Genomic DNA, 12,455 nt, shown 5'->3' on the forward strand with positions numbered 1-12,455 from the left:
CTGATGTTCTTCTGTTGTGTCACATCAGTGTTGCACAGACTAAAAGCAGGGCTCCCGATTAACGGTTACAAACTATCATTAATGAGGAGGTACAAGAGGAATACAATTACCGTTTAGCAAATGGACTCTGTGTTCTCACTGTTGAGTGATGAGATGACTAGTAGCAGCCAGTGTTGCTGGAATGCATGATTGGGACAAACAGAGATCTTCCCGGGGGACGAAAGAACACAGTGAACTCACTGTCGTCACATCAAAGGATGCTCCCTGTTGTTTTCCTGATAATGCTACAAGGTGAATAACAAATCTGTGTTAAGAGGAGAGCTACTGAATGTTAGCTCTAAGCAGCCAGTGGCCGCAAAAATAACAGCTGACGGAGGTTGCACTGAGTTATAATATGTGTTCAAACCCAATTCAGTAACTAGAAATACCATCCTGCGGTTGTATGCCCCCATCACCAGTCAAGTTTCTCTTACAGTTTACATCCATGTCTGTCAAAATATGGATGCTGCACACCCATCTTTTCGCCGACAGCACAGACGACTTATACAATCAGCACAGTTTCAAGGTGGACACCCAAGATTAGTGTCACCAATCAAGTATCTGACCAACTAGCTCCCTTTCTGTTCCTGAGTTATGAAGTTAAATAATGGCCAGAAAAGTGTTTTTGTAGAACATTATGATGTCACAGGGAAGTTGACCTTTGACCTTTTGGATATAAAATTCCATGACTTCATTATTTTAGCCATGTGTCAGACATGTGTCAGACATGTGTGTGAAGTTCTGTCATAATTAGCATATGAAATCTTGAGTTATGGCCAAAAACATATTTTGTGAGGTCACACTGAACTTGACCTTTAACCCATGACCACCAAAAACTACTCAATTCATCGTTGAGTCCAAGTGGCCAAATTTGAAGACATTCCTTTGAGCTGTCCTTAAGATATTGTGCTCATGATAATGAGATGGACGCAAGGTTACAGTGACCTTGACCTTTGACCACCAAAATTAGCAGTTCATCTTCCAGTCCAAGTCAACTTTTGTGCCAAATTTGAAGAAATTCCCTAAAGGCCTTCTTGAGATAACGCGTTTATGACAATAAGACAGACAAGGCCACAGTGACCTTAACCTTTGACCTATGACCACCAAAAACTCATCAGTTCATCGTTCAGTCCAAGTGGATATTTTAGCCAAATTTGAAGAAATTTCCTTGAGGCGTTCTTGAGACATCATGTTTCCAAGGATGGGAAGTACATATGTATGTATGTATGTATGTACAGACAGCCCACAGCTATCGCCAGCGCGTAAGACATAAAAATGAGTATTGGGCAAAGGTAAATTATAAGGTTCTCGTTATGTGTTCAAGATAATCTTGTAAAATGTAGTTTCTGGTGAGAAATTTGAATAAATGCAGCTGTTAGAAGAAGAAATTTGTTGATGTTTTCACAGCAACAATATAAAATAGATATGAGAGAGGGAATTATGACGTGTATATATAGTAAAAAGCAGGTAAAGCAGTTTTTTAAAGATGTTTTTAATGTGAATGGTTATATTAAAGGTTGTTTCTTAAATATGTATGACTGAGTTTGTGCCTATTCAAAGGTAGTGTAATGAAACTTCTATTTTATAAGGAGTTGTTTTTGTTTTACTGTATATACTGGTAAGAAGACACCGCAAAAGATAAGTCACTCAGGGGTCCACTGTTCTAGTCAAAAATATCATACTTTATGATGTTAGTTTTCATTAATTTATTAATTAAAATAACAAAAAAATTAAATTAACAAAGAAAGAATTAGGAAATCTCTCTGCCATTTCTACTTTTTTGCTGTATCAACAATGTACCGTACCGTGACACCACTGTATTGTATCAAACCGAACCATGAATTTATTTGCACCCTACCTGCTGTGGTAAACAAAATGTCACACATCGACGCATATTAGTCCTACATTACGTCATCAGCAACAGAAAATAAATTCACAGTTATGTTACATTACATGGAAGGTTATCATAAAAGATTACTTGAAACAATAAATTTCATTACACACAACACTTTTCAAAAACTTTCAAGGATTTTACTGATTCTATGACTTTCCCAGGCCTGGAAAATGAAATTGTGGAATTCCATGACTTTTCTAGGTTTTCCATGACTGTGGAAACACTGTGGATTATGTTGACTTAATCCAACATACACCGTCCTGCTGCCACAAATACTCATTGGACCACTGAATGTGGATTAATCTGCTGCTGAAATAGTCCTGAACAAATGCACTATTTACTTGTGTTTAAGTAATGTTTGTTAAAGACTATTATGTCTAGCTATTTGAGGAAATTGCTCAACTTTATCAAAAAATGAAACTGCATGTTTGTGAGACAATTTTAAAGATTTTCCCTTCGGTTTCCTTTTAGTGCAACTACATTTTCCAATCCAAAATTAACCCTTGGTTTATAAACTATGCCACAGGATCACAATACTTGGCACACACAAAAACTTGGAAAGATCTCGATGTCTTATAATTCACAGTGTGTAGCTCATTTATATGCACAACACTATGATTGGTAAAGCAAATTTACTTGTTATCTAGAAGACATGTTGACCTCAGTGAGAGTGACTGATTGAATACAGTTGAACTAAAGAAAGCTGCCTTCATCATGTCTTCTCACCTCACTGGAGTGCTCCTCTGCTTTGTCTTGTAGCTGCAGCTGGAACAGGAAGTTCTGCTCCTCCAGGGCGCTGAGCATGCTGGGTAAACGTGATGACTCACTGTCTATCCGATAGAATGAAGCCACAGTTACCTCAGCTGATTCGTGGCTTTATTGGGAAGTGGAAACAAAGAAGCGTTTGTTAGGTGACTTTAAAGGTCACAAAACACAGTTCCTGATTTGACCATATGCGGTATTCTGAATTGTATAGGATATATTAACAACTCCTCTTCTTCTGTGTATTAACAAAACATGGCATAACAGGACTGCAGTGCTAGCAGCTTTATGAGGCCTCCCGAAGCCCCTCTCCCCTCCCAAACAAAGAAGAGGTGAATCTTACTCAATTGTCCCATCCAGTTCCCTTACAGTCAAGATGGTGGCAAAAAACAAAAAGAGAACGTATTTATCTCGTATCGTGCCACTTTAGTGGATAATAACATATCAGGTGTGGAATTAATCTGCAGATGCTCCAGTGAAAATTGAGACCAAACTTTTCAATGGATCAGTTAAGCCACGGCGAAAACATGGACTGTAACAGACAGTAAGGTTTGTTTTTCGCCAAGACGATTGCTAGAAATGCCTTTTGCTATGTGATTTCGTTAATGACTTGTGGCTCCTACCAGTTGTTTAAGAGGAGTGAGGAGTCAGCAGTCATGACGGCATGAAACAGTGAATAAAACAGGGATTTTGAAAATTGTGAATCACTGAAACCAAGAGAGATCATAAATGCACACAACAATTGTTAGGTTGATTGGTCTAGTAGTTTGTTAGACTAGCTGTGGACAGACCAGATATTACAGTTAACTAAAACCAAACTAAAAACTAAAATTTGGTGCGAAAAAACATTTACCTTAATTTAAATAAAAATAAAAACCAGACTTCAAACTGAAACAATATTGCGTACTTACAAAAGTAACTGAAATAAAATAAAAATAAATAGGACATGTCTTCAGTTTTAGTCTTTGTCAATTTGGTCAAATGTGTCAACATCACAAGTTTGATGAGGCACTGGTACATATGTTTAGTAAGACTGAAATTTGACAGGACTGTGAATCAACTGCCTTCACTAAGAGTTGTGCTTGTGTCTTAATAACTATTTGTAACTTCTTAGATTTCAGCCCTGACAAATATTCATCTAAAAGCTAATACTGCAACGAATAAAAACTAGACTGACACATGCAAACCCACTCTGGAAACAAATCGAAACTAAACTGTATTGGGGAAAGAAACAAATTAAAGAAAATAGTGCCCTGTCATCTGCTCAAACCAATCCTCACCTTACTCCATGCATTGCAACATAATGACTGCCTGTAAGATTGGGCTTCTGACAAAAAGCACTGGGTTGACTTCCAGCAACACCTAAGGCCAGTAAATGAATAACTACAGTGGCATGGAAAAGTCTGGGCACTCCTGGTCAAAAAGTTATTTACTGTGAATAGTTAAGTAAGTAGAGGATGAACTGATCTGCAACAGGCATGAAGTTAAAGATGAAACATGCTTTTCTACATTTTAAGCAACATTAGTGTATTATATTTGTTTTCTACAATTTAATAGTGAAAAAAAGGAAAGGTGCACCATGCAAAGGTTTGGGTACTTCAAGACATTTGAGCTCTCAGACAACTTTTACCAGGGTCTCAGACCTTTATTAGCTTGTTAGGGCTATAGCTTGTTCACAGGCATTGTTATGAAAGGCCAGGTGATGCAAATTTCAAAGTTTTAAAAAAAACTTGGACTCCTGAAACCCAGTCCCAACAATCAGCAGCCATGGGCTCCTCTAAACAGCGGCCTAGCACTCTGAAAACTAAAATAACCGATGCAAACAAAACAGGAGAAGGCCATGGGAAGATGGAAGATTTCTGTTCGAAGAGTCAACAGAAAAAAGCCTTTCCTGTGTCCTCATCACAAAATACAGCATCAGAAGTTTGCAAAGCAACATCTAAACAAGCCTGATGCTTTTTGGAAACAAGTCCTGTGGACTACTGAAGTTAAAATAGAACATGTGATGCAATAAGCAAAGGTATGTCATGAAAAGAATATCTGTCCAACTGTTAAACACGGGAGTGGATCAATCATGCTTTGGGCTTGTGTTGCAGCCAGTGGCACGGGGAACATTTCACAGGTAGAGGGAAGAATGGGTTCTGTAAAATCCCACCAAATTCGGGAAGCAAACATCACACCATCTGTAAAAAAAGCTGAAGATGAGGAGTGGATGACTCCTACAACGGGACAATGATCCTAAACACACCTCAAAATCCACCATGGACTACATCAAGAGGAGCAAGCTGAAGGTTTTACCATGGCCCTCACATTCCCTCGACCTAAACATCATTAAAAATCTGAGGATAGCCCTCAAAAAAGCAGTGCATGCAAGATGGCTAGACCCCCCTTGCAGTGCATGCAAGATGGCTAGACACCGGGGGGGGGGGGTCGCTACTAAGTACTGACCATGCAGGGTGCCAAAACTTTTGCTTCAGGCCCTTTTCCTTTTTTTGTTATTTTGAAACTGTAAAAGATTAAAATAAAAAAGTAACCTTGCTTAAAATATTAAAGAAATGTGTCATCTTTAACCTTTTGCCTTTTGGAAATCTGCTCTTTTTTTTCCTTGCTTAGCTATACACAGTAAAAAAATTTTAAAAAAATCAAAAAAAATTGATTATGCTGCAGAAGGGATATGAGAAGTTTCCAAGGATGTTTTGAAACTATTCATTTATGCATTTTTGCCATTGCTCAGGATTACCACTCTATCATAGCTGCTGTGAGCATAAGAATAATATAGTCAAGTCAGTTACATTTACATTTACACAGCCAAATATCACAAATGACAAATTTGCCACAAGAGGCTTTACAATCTGTACACCCTCTGTCCTTTGACCCTTTTCAGGTAAAGAAAACACTTAAGGAAGAGCGCCTGAGGAGGGATCCCTCTCCCAAGGCAGACAGACATGCAATACATGTCATGTGTACAGAATAATCATCATATTAGTTAAATATTAATCATCTAAGGTAGACTGACACAAAGTGGGAAAGTGTGCTGTGGTCTGATGAGTCCACATTTCAGATTGTTTTTGGAAATCATGGACGTCATGTCCTTCGAGCTAAAGAGGAAAAGGACCATCCAGATTGTTCCCAGCTCAAAATTCAAAGCCAGCATCTGTGATGTATGGAGGTGTGTTAGTACCCATGGCATCATGGGTAACTGGCACATCTATGAAGACACAATCAGTGATTTTTCAAAGTCAAGGATGCTTCCTTGATAGGACGGCTCCTTCCAAGTCAGATCATACAGAGGCTAGGCAAAATTCCATCCTAGCATTTGGTGAACACACATTGGAACAGGCTAGTGAATGCCCAGGTGTGCGTCACTGAAGAGGCTCGCCTTTAATTCCAGCAAATCATACGCAAAGAATTGTGGGTACTTCATGCCCACTAAGGATACACACATGCATCCATGAAAATTCCATGAAGGAAGGACTCTGTCCTTCGTAGGGTTGCAATCATGAGATTTTCACAGTATGATAACAGTCTCAGAAAATATCAGTTTCACAGTATAATGATTTTACAGAATTTATATCATTGTCAGTCAGAATGACCCATAAAGGAATGAAAATGGAAGGGCTATTTTTGGCTGAACAAACGTTTTATTACTATAATTGAAGTATGAAACCATTTTGTTCATTGAAGTATGTATAAAGTATGTGTCTCCCCTAGAATATCTTCTCTTACTCTATAATGATGAAAACTCTGTCTGTCTGTGTGTCTGTTCCACGTTTTTCTCCTCACTGACTTGGTCAATCCATGGGAAATTTGGCACAGTGGTAGAGGGTCATGGGAGGATGCGAATGAAGCAATATTACATCAATTGGCCAAAGGGGGGCGCTATAGCAACCGACTGAAATTGCAAACTTTGAATGGGCATATCTCATGCCCCGTATTTCGTAGAGACATGAAAATTTGCACAGAGGTGCTTCTCCTCATGAGGAACAAATAACTTTGCCATTTTGAATTTTTTTTTCTCTTTTTTTTTTAAAGATTTTTTGGGGGGCATTTTTGCCTTTATAGATAGGACAGTTAAGTGTGAAGGGGGGAGAGAGAGAGGGGAAATGACATGCAGCAAAGGGCCATGGGCTGGAGTCGAACCCAGGCCGCTGCGGCAACAGCCTTGTACATGGGGTGCCTGCTCTATCCACTAAGCCACCGACGCCCCCATTGTGAATTTTTTGAAAAACAGTTAAAACTGATCTCTTCCTAGGAAGTTTGACCAATCTGCATGAAACTCAGTGAACATAATCTAGGGACCAATATCTAAAGTTCCCTCTTGGCAAAAGTTGGAAAACTTACTAAAACTGAGCTTCTATAAGGCAATGAATATTGCGGAGGGCGTGGCTCATCACATAAAGGTGTAGAACATCTCAAGGGTTTCACCGATCACCACGCAACTTTGTAGGCATATGATCACACATAATCTGAGGGGACCCCTCCATTATTGACCCGATCAAACAAAATGGGAGTGCTAGAGAGCTAATTTCTTATCTAGGCCTAACCACCATATGGATTTTTACTAAACTTGGTAGATATGTAGAACAGGATGCCTCAAGGTGACTGGAGAAATTTAACTCTAATTGGCAACTGGGTGGCGCTATAACAACAGAAAAATGTTTAAAAATGGATAAAATGCGACCAATTGCTGTGGCTCCCCCTGTGGCCGAATGTTTTGATTTTTTCCTAATTTTTGGTGATGATATGGTATCAACATCCAGTTGAATTTTTTTTTACAATATCGCAGATAAGCAAATGTACAGGGTATGATAACAAGGTAATTATAGCACGGTATGCTTTGAAACTGGTATATCGCTGCAACCATAGTCCAAACTTTTTTGGACAGAATTCAGAATGAGTGTACATTTACAAACTAGAATTACCAACCCACAATTGTATACCTCTGTGCACCAGCCATTTACAGTTTACATCCATGTCTGTGAAAACAGATCTATACAATCAGCACAGTTTCAAGGTGGGCACCCAATGTAAGTGTCACCAAGTAAGTATCTGATTAGATGTCTTCCCTTCTTTCATGAGTTATGACGTTGAATACGTTGAACTTTGACCTTTCATTATTTTATCCTATTAGACATTTGTGTGAAGTTTTGTCATAATTAGCACATGATGTATTGAGTTATGGCCAAAAAGATATTTTGTGAGGGCACACTGACATTGACCTTTGACCACAAAATTCTAATCCGTTTATTTTTCAGTCCAAGTGGACGTTTGTGTCAATTTAAAAAAAAATCCCTTGAGATGTTCTTGAGATACTGTGTTTACAAGAATGAGAAAGATGCAAGGTCACACTAACCTTAAGCTTTGACCCTTGCCCACAAAATTCTAATCACTTTATTCTTCAGTACAAGTGAACGCCAAATTTTAAGAAATTCCCTCAAACTGTTCTTGAGAGATTGCAATCATGAGAATGAGACAGATAAGGTCACAGTGACCTTGACCTTTGACCACCAAAAACTAATCAGTTCATCATTGAGTCTAAAAGGACTTTTGTGCCAAATTTGAGGAAATTCCCTTGAGGCATTCTTGAGATATCATATTCACAAGGATGGGACGGAAAGACAGACAACCTAAAAACATAATGCCCCAGTAATCACTGGCACGGAGGCATAAAAACAATCAAGTTTATCAGTTTGAACATCAAATATCTTGTTTTAGTACTGTATCCATTTGAATATAGGTCAAACAGGATTTGCAAATTATTGCATTTTGTTTGTATTTACACAGTGGCTCAACTTTTTTGGAATCGGGGTTGTAGACGGAAGGAAGTCATATACGGCTGTTGTTCAAACTTTACAGAGCAACCTTATCAGACTACAGATGGGGAGTTTTGGTATAAAAGATACAATTTTGGCAGCATATTCCTTTAAAATGAATAAAGCGTGGGCTGCAGTTTCTTGCATTGCAGTGAGGACGGGATGTGAGAATATATGTTCAGCATGTGTAACCATGCCAAGCATTTTCAGTACATTAGACTAGCTTGGTCTAATGTAGACTAAATGTCTAGACTAAATGTCCATCTGCTTACGGAAGTTTTATTCTGAGAGTATAGTGTAGAAGTACTCACCAGACATTGTCGACTATAAGAACTGAACCATCTGGCATCATGGGGAGGTAGGACGAGTTATAGTTGGGCAGAATCTTCACATCTTTGACACACACCTCATCCTGAGAGCTGCAGTTCAACACTGAGGAAAGATGAGGGGGAGGGAAAAGTTGGCAAGGAGTGTATATTTAAAGATCTGCAGGAGTGAGTGTGAGCTGCTGGTCTACCTTTGAGGACAGTCAGGTGTTTTCCAGAGACAGCCATGAGCTGACACTGCACGCTAGGCGGTGGAAGAACATTCAGGATGGTGCTAACTGGAACAGAAACAAGACGCAGACACAACAGTTAAAGCAGGGACTCTGCATCTGATTTTGTAAGTCAGGCATCAATAAAGGTGTATCTTATCTTATCTTATCTTATCTTATCTTATTTTATTCCCCAGAATTATGCTGCCCTACAACCTCTTAAATTCCAGGTTTTATACCACAAACTGTTTCAAACTCTTTGGGTCCTGTGTTGAGAGAAACAGAGTGTGTGTACCTTGTGCCTTGAAGGTGTTGAGGTCCTGTCTGAAGGTGTGTGTTGGACTCCTGAGCTGCAGAAGAGTGAGGTAGCCATGTTCCCTCACCTCCACCTTCTCCTCCTCCTGCTTCCACACAGTCACTATAATCTGACAACACAGAGAATAAGACAAACACAGTAAAGTCAGAATCATCCTGCTGTTCACCTTCATTTTTCTCTTCCCGGTGCATACTGTCTGACCTTGGCTTTAAGTGTGTTGACTGGCAGCTTGTCCAAAGAGACACTGAGACAGAAGATAACCTGGTCATCTAGCACCAGAGCAGACTGTGGGAAGACAAGCAAGAGACAAGATGCTGGAGATCAAAGACACAGAGTTTCATTGAGTGTTTGTTTTGGTGACAATATGTGAAATAAGTCAGCATACAGATCATCAACAAGCAGGGCAATTACTGTCATCATTGGTTAATAAAAGCGTGAGTTTGGTATTTTTCAACCCTGGGCCCTATGTTCATATGAAACTGCAATGTAACTACTTGGGGCACGTTCACATCATCAATGTACATCCACTATAAGTGTTTTTGCCACTGACAGGATTAGATTGTTCTTCTAATTGTTCGTCTGACAATGTTATGGAAATGATCCCTACAGAGATGGACCTTTTGTTAAAGATTAAGACCCTTTTGTTCAACCAGAAACAGCCCTGACATCACCATTGCCAAATCATGGGAATCAAAAACATGGGAAAATAGGGTCCTGGTTGAAATATACCAAGCTCAGCCTTTAACTACCTAATATTTTTCAATTAATTTTTTGGTCTATAAAATAACAACAACAACAAAAAAAAGTCCATCCCAGAGCCCAAAGAGACATTAACAAATTTATTATTTTGTTAAAACAACAGTTCAAAGGATTATTTATTTAAAAATTTTCATATAAAAAAAGACAAAAGCAGCAAATCCTCACAGACACTGCAACCAGAGATCAACATTTCTGCTGTAAAAATGACTAGAATTCTTAATCTGTTATGAGAATGGTTGCCACCCAACTTTCTGCCGCCCAGTTAATTGTTCAGCTCTATCGTAGAGCTCTATAATATTACTGCACTTAGAGTAGACATACAGTACATGTTACTATAATCGCCTAATGGTCCACCTCTGACCAGGCATTTGGTACCTGAAGGTGTGTATATATCCAATAAATGATGAAGCTGACCAAGAGCAGCGTGCAGGATCTTTTTTTAAAGACTCAAGGGATAATTTCCAACAAACCTGCGTCTGAGACAGTTGGATGATCGAATATTTCCCTTTAAGTAAAGTACTTTGAGGTTTAAAATACCAACTTAAACAGACACCCAGTAGGTACTGAGGTTCTGTACCCAGCCATTTACAGAGCAGTGCAGTCACTGTTGCAGTGTGTTAAACTGCTGCAGTGTCATCTGTGAAGTCTTCAGTATGTGGAGATCTCCTCCCTGCCTGCAGCCTGGCAGGCAGACGTGGAGACTTAAACAGTTTTAAATAAACCCCCTGAAGACAAGACTGCACTGTCAAGTCTGTGCACATCTGGAGCACAAAGATTATTGCAAGCAGAGCAAAGCCTGCTCTGCCTCAGAGAGAATCAGATCAAACAGAGGAGTAAAGGTCACTCAGTGGAGAAAGGAAGTGTATAATGACTGTGGTGTGGTTTTATCTCAACTCAGGAAATATGTAAAGGTTACTTCCTGTAGGACAGTGTATTGACAGTTGTCCAAAAAGTCATTGGTTTGGCTTTAATAAAAACCCGTTTCTATGACATTTCTTAACTACTCCTTTACTTTATCCTTTTTACCTTCACCGGTTCCCTTCCATGCTGCTGCCCATCACTAGCCGAGCTGTTGTGAATGAGATGCGGGCTGCACTGTCTGAAAGTCCGCTCGCTTTCCCCTCCAGCCTCCCTCTCCCCGGGCTCCTCTTCCCCTCCTTCGTCCTCACTGCAGGTGCTCTGTATGTCTGGCTGGTAGTCGTCGGGTCTCTGCTGCCGGCTCTCGGCGACGCTCACACTCGCCAGAGCTAAGAGAGAACCAGCCAGGTCCTTCCAGGGTAAAACACCGGAGCTGTCATCCCTCCTCCCCGCCGCGGTCCGAGACCGCAGGACCAGCAGGAACTGGACCACCTCCCCGAGGTAGACGTGCTTTCGCCGCGGAAGAGTCGTATACTGCGCCGGGTCTGACAGACTCGATATTGGAGCGGCGGGAAAGTACATGACATACTCACATTGGGATTCCATTATTACTGCACGTAACAAAGTAGCTAATCTACGCCGTTAACCATCTGCTGCAGTGTAAACAAGACGAGACTCGAGTGCCACGGTCCTTTCATTAATGGTAAAAAGGACCGTGTGTCAGTGTTTCACAAAAACTATCTATCTACAACACAATAAGGTTGCTACCGCCAATAACAGCATTAAAGTAACATTAAGACCATTGATATTCATCTTGGTCGCTGAGCTTCCGTTTATCAGTAGCAGGTAGCAATACAAACAACAGGATGGCTAATCGAAACAGAGCTTTCTCCAGACCACACTAATCAATCAGCAGAAAGCAGAACACAGAGCAGAGCTCAGAACTCTGTCAGCAACTGCGCGCATTGCAGATAAAGAGGTTCAGTGTACTGTACGGTTGAACCAGTGATTAAGTAAGTAAGTAAGTAAGTAAAATTTATTTATATAGCACTTCTCACAGAGAGGACTCACAAAGTGCTTCACAAGATAAAATACAAAAAATACAATAACAGAAACAATGCAAAATACACAAAAACAAAAAGTAAAGTGCAGCGAAATACAGAGATGATACAATGGACAATTAATGGAACGCAAGCCTAAACAGATGTGTTTTTAACTGCTTTTTGAAAGTGTCCACGGAAGAGGCCGCTCTCAGCTCATGAGGTAGTGCATTCCACCATTTCGGTGCAACAGCCTTAAAGGCTCTATCACCTTTCGTCTTTAATCTTGTGTGAGGGACAGTAAGTAGGTGGCCTTCAGCGGACCGCAGTGACCTGACAGGACAGTGAAAGGACACCAGATCCGTCAAGTATGCAGGTGCTTGACCATGGAGGGCTCTGTAAGTGATGGTTAGAATCTTGTGCTGGATCCTGAAATTAA

The 12,455-nt window shown here is 40.0% G+C and overlaps 1 protein-coding gene across 1 annotated transcript in view; it reads right to left on the reverse strand.

The window, feature by feature from the left end:
- trappc14 (trafficking protein particle complex subunit 14) overlaps positions 1 to 11,820 on the reverse strand; it is a 34,206-nt gene extending 22,386 nt beyond the window's left edge. The window contains exons 1-6 of the mRNA XM_049568844.1: positions 11,145 to 11,820; positions 9,561 to 9,644; positions 9,339 to 9,468; positions 9,026 to 9,112; positions 8,820 to 8,940; positions 2,660 to 2,807 (exon numbers count right to left, since the gene is read on the reverse strand). Coding sequence (XP_049424801.1) covers positions 2,660 to 2,807; positions 8,820 to 8,940; positions 9,026 to 9,112; positions 9,339 to 9,468; positions 9,561 to 9,644; positions 11,145 to 11,582 — 1,008 coding nt within the window. The 5' untranslated portion in view covers positions 11,583 to 11,820. The remainder of the gene's footprint in view (positions 1 to 2,659; positions 2,808 to 8,819; positions 8,941 to 9,025; positions 9,113 to 9,338; positions 9,469 to 9,560; positions 9,645 to 11,144) is intronic.
- Positions 11,821 to 12,455: the final 635 nt, after the last annotated feature.

This window comes from Epinephelus fuscoguttatus, linkage group LG23 (assembly GCF_011397635.1).
Source record: "Epinephelus fuscoguttatus linkage group LG23, E.fuscoguttatus.final_Chr_v1".
Classification (NCBI taxonomy): domain Eukaryota; kingdom Metazoa; phylum Chordata; class Actinopteri; order Perciformes; family Serranidae; genus Epinephelus; species Epinephelus fuscoguttatus.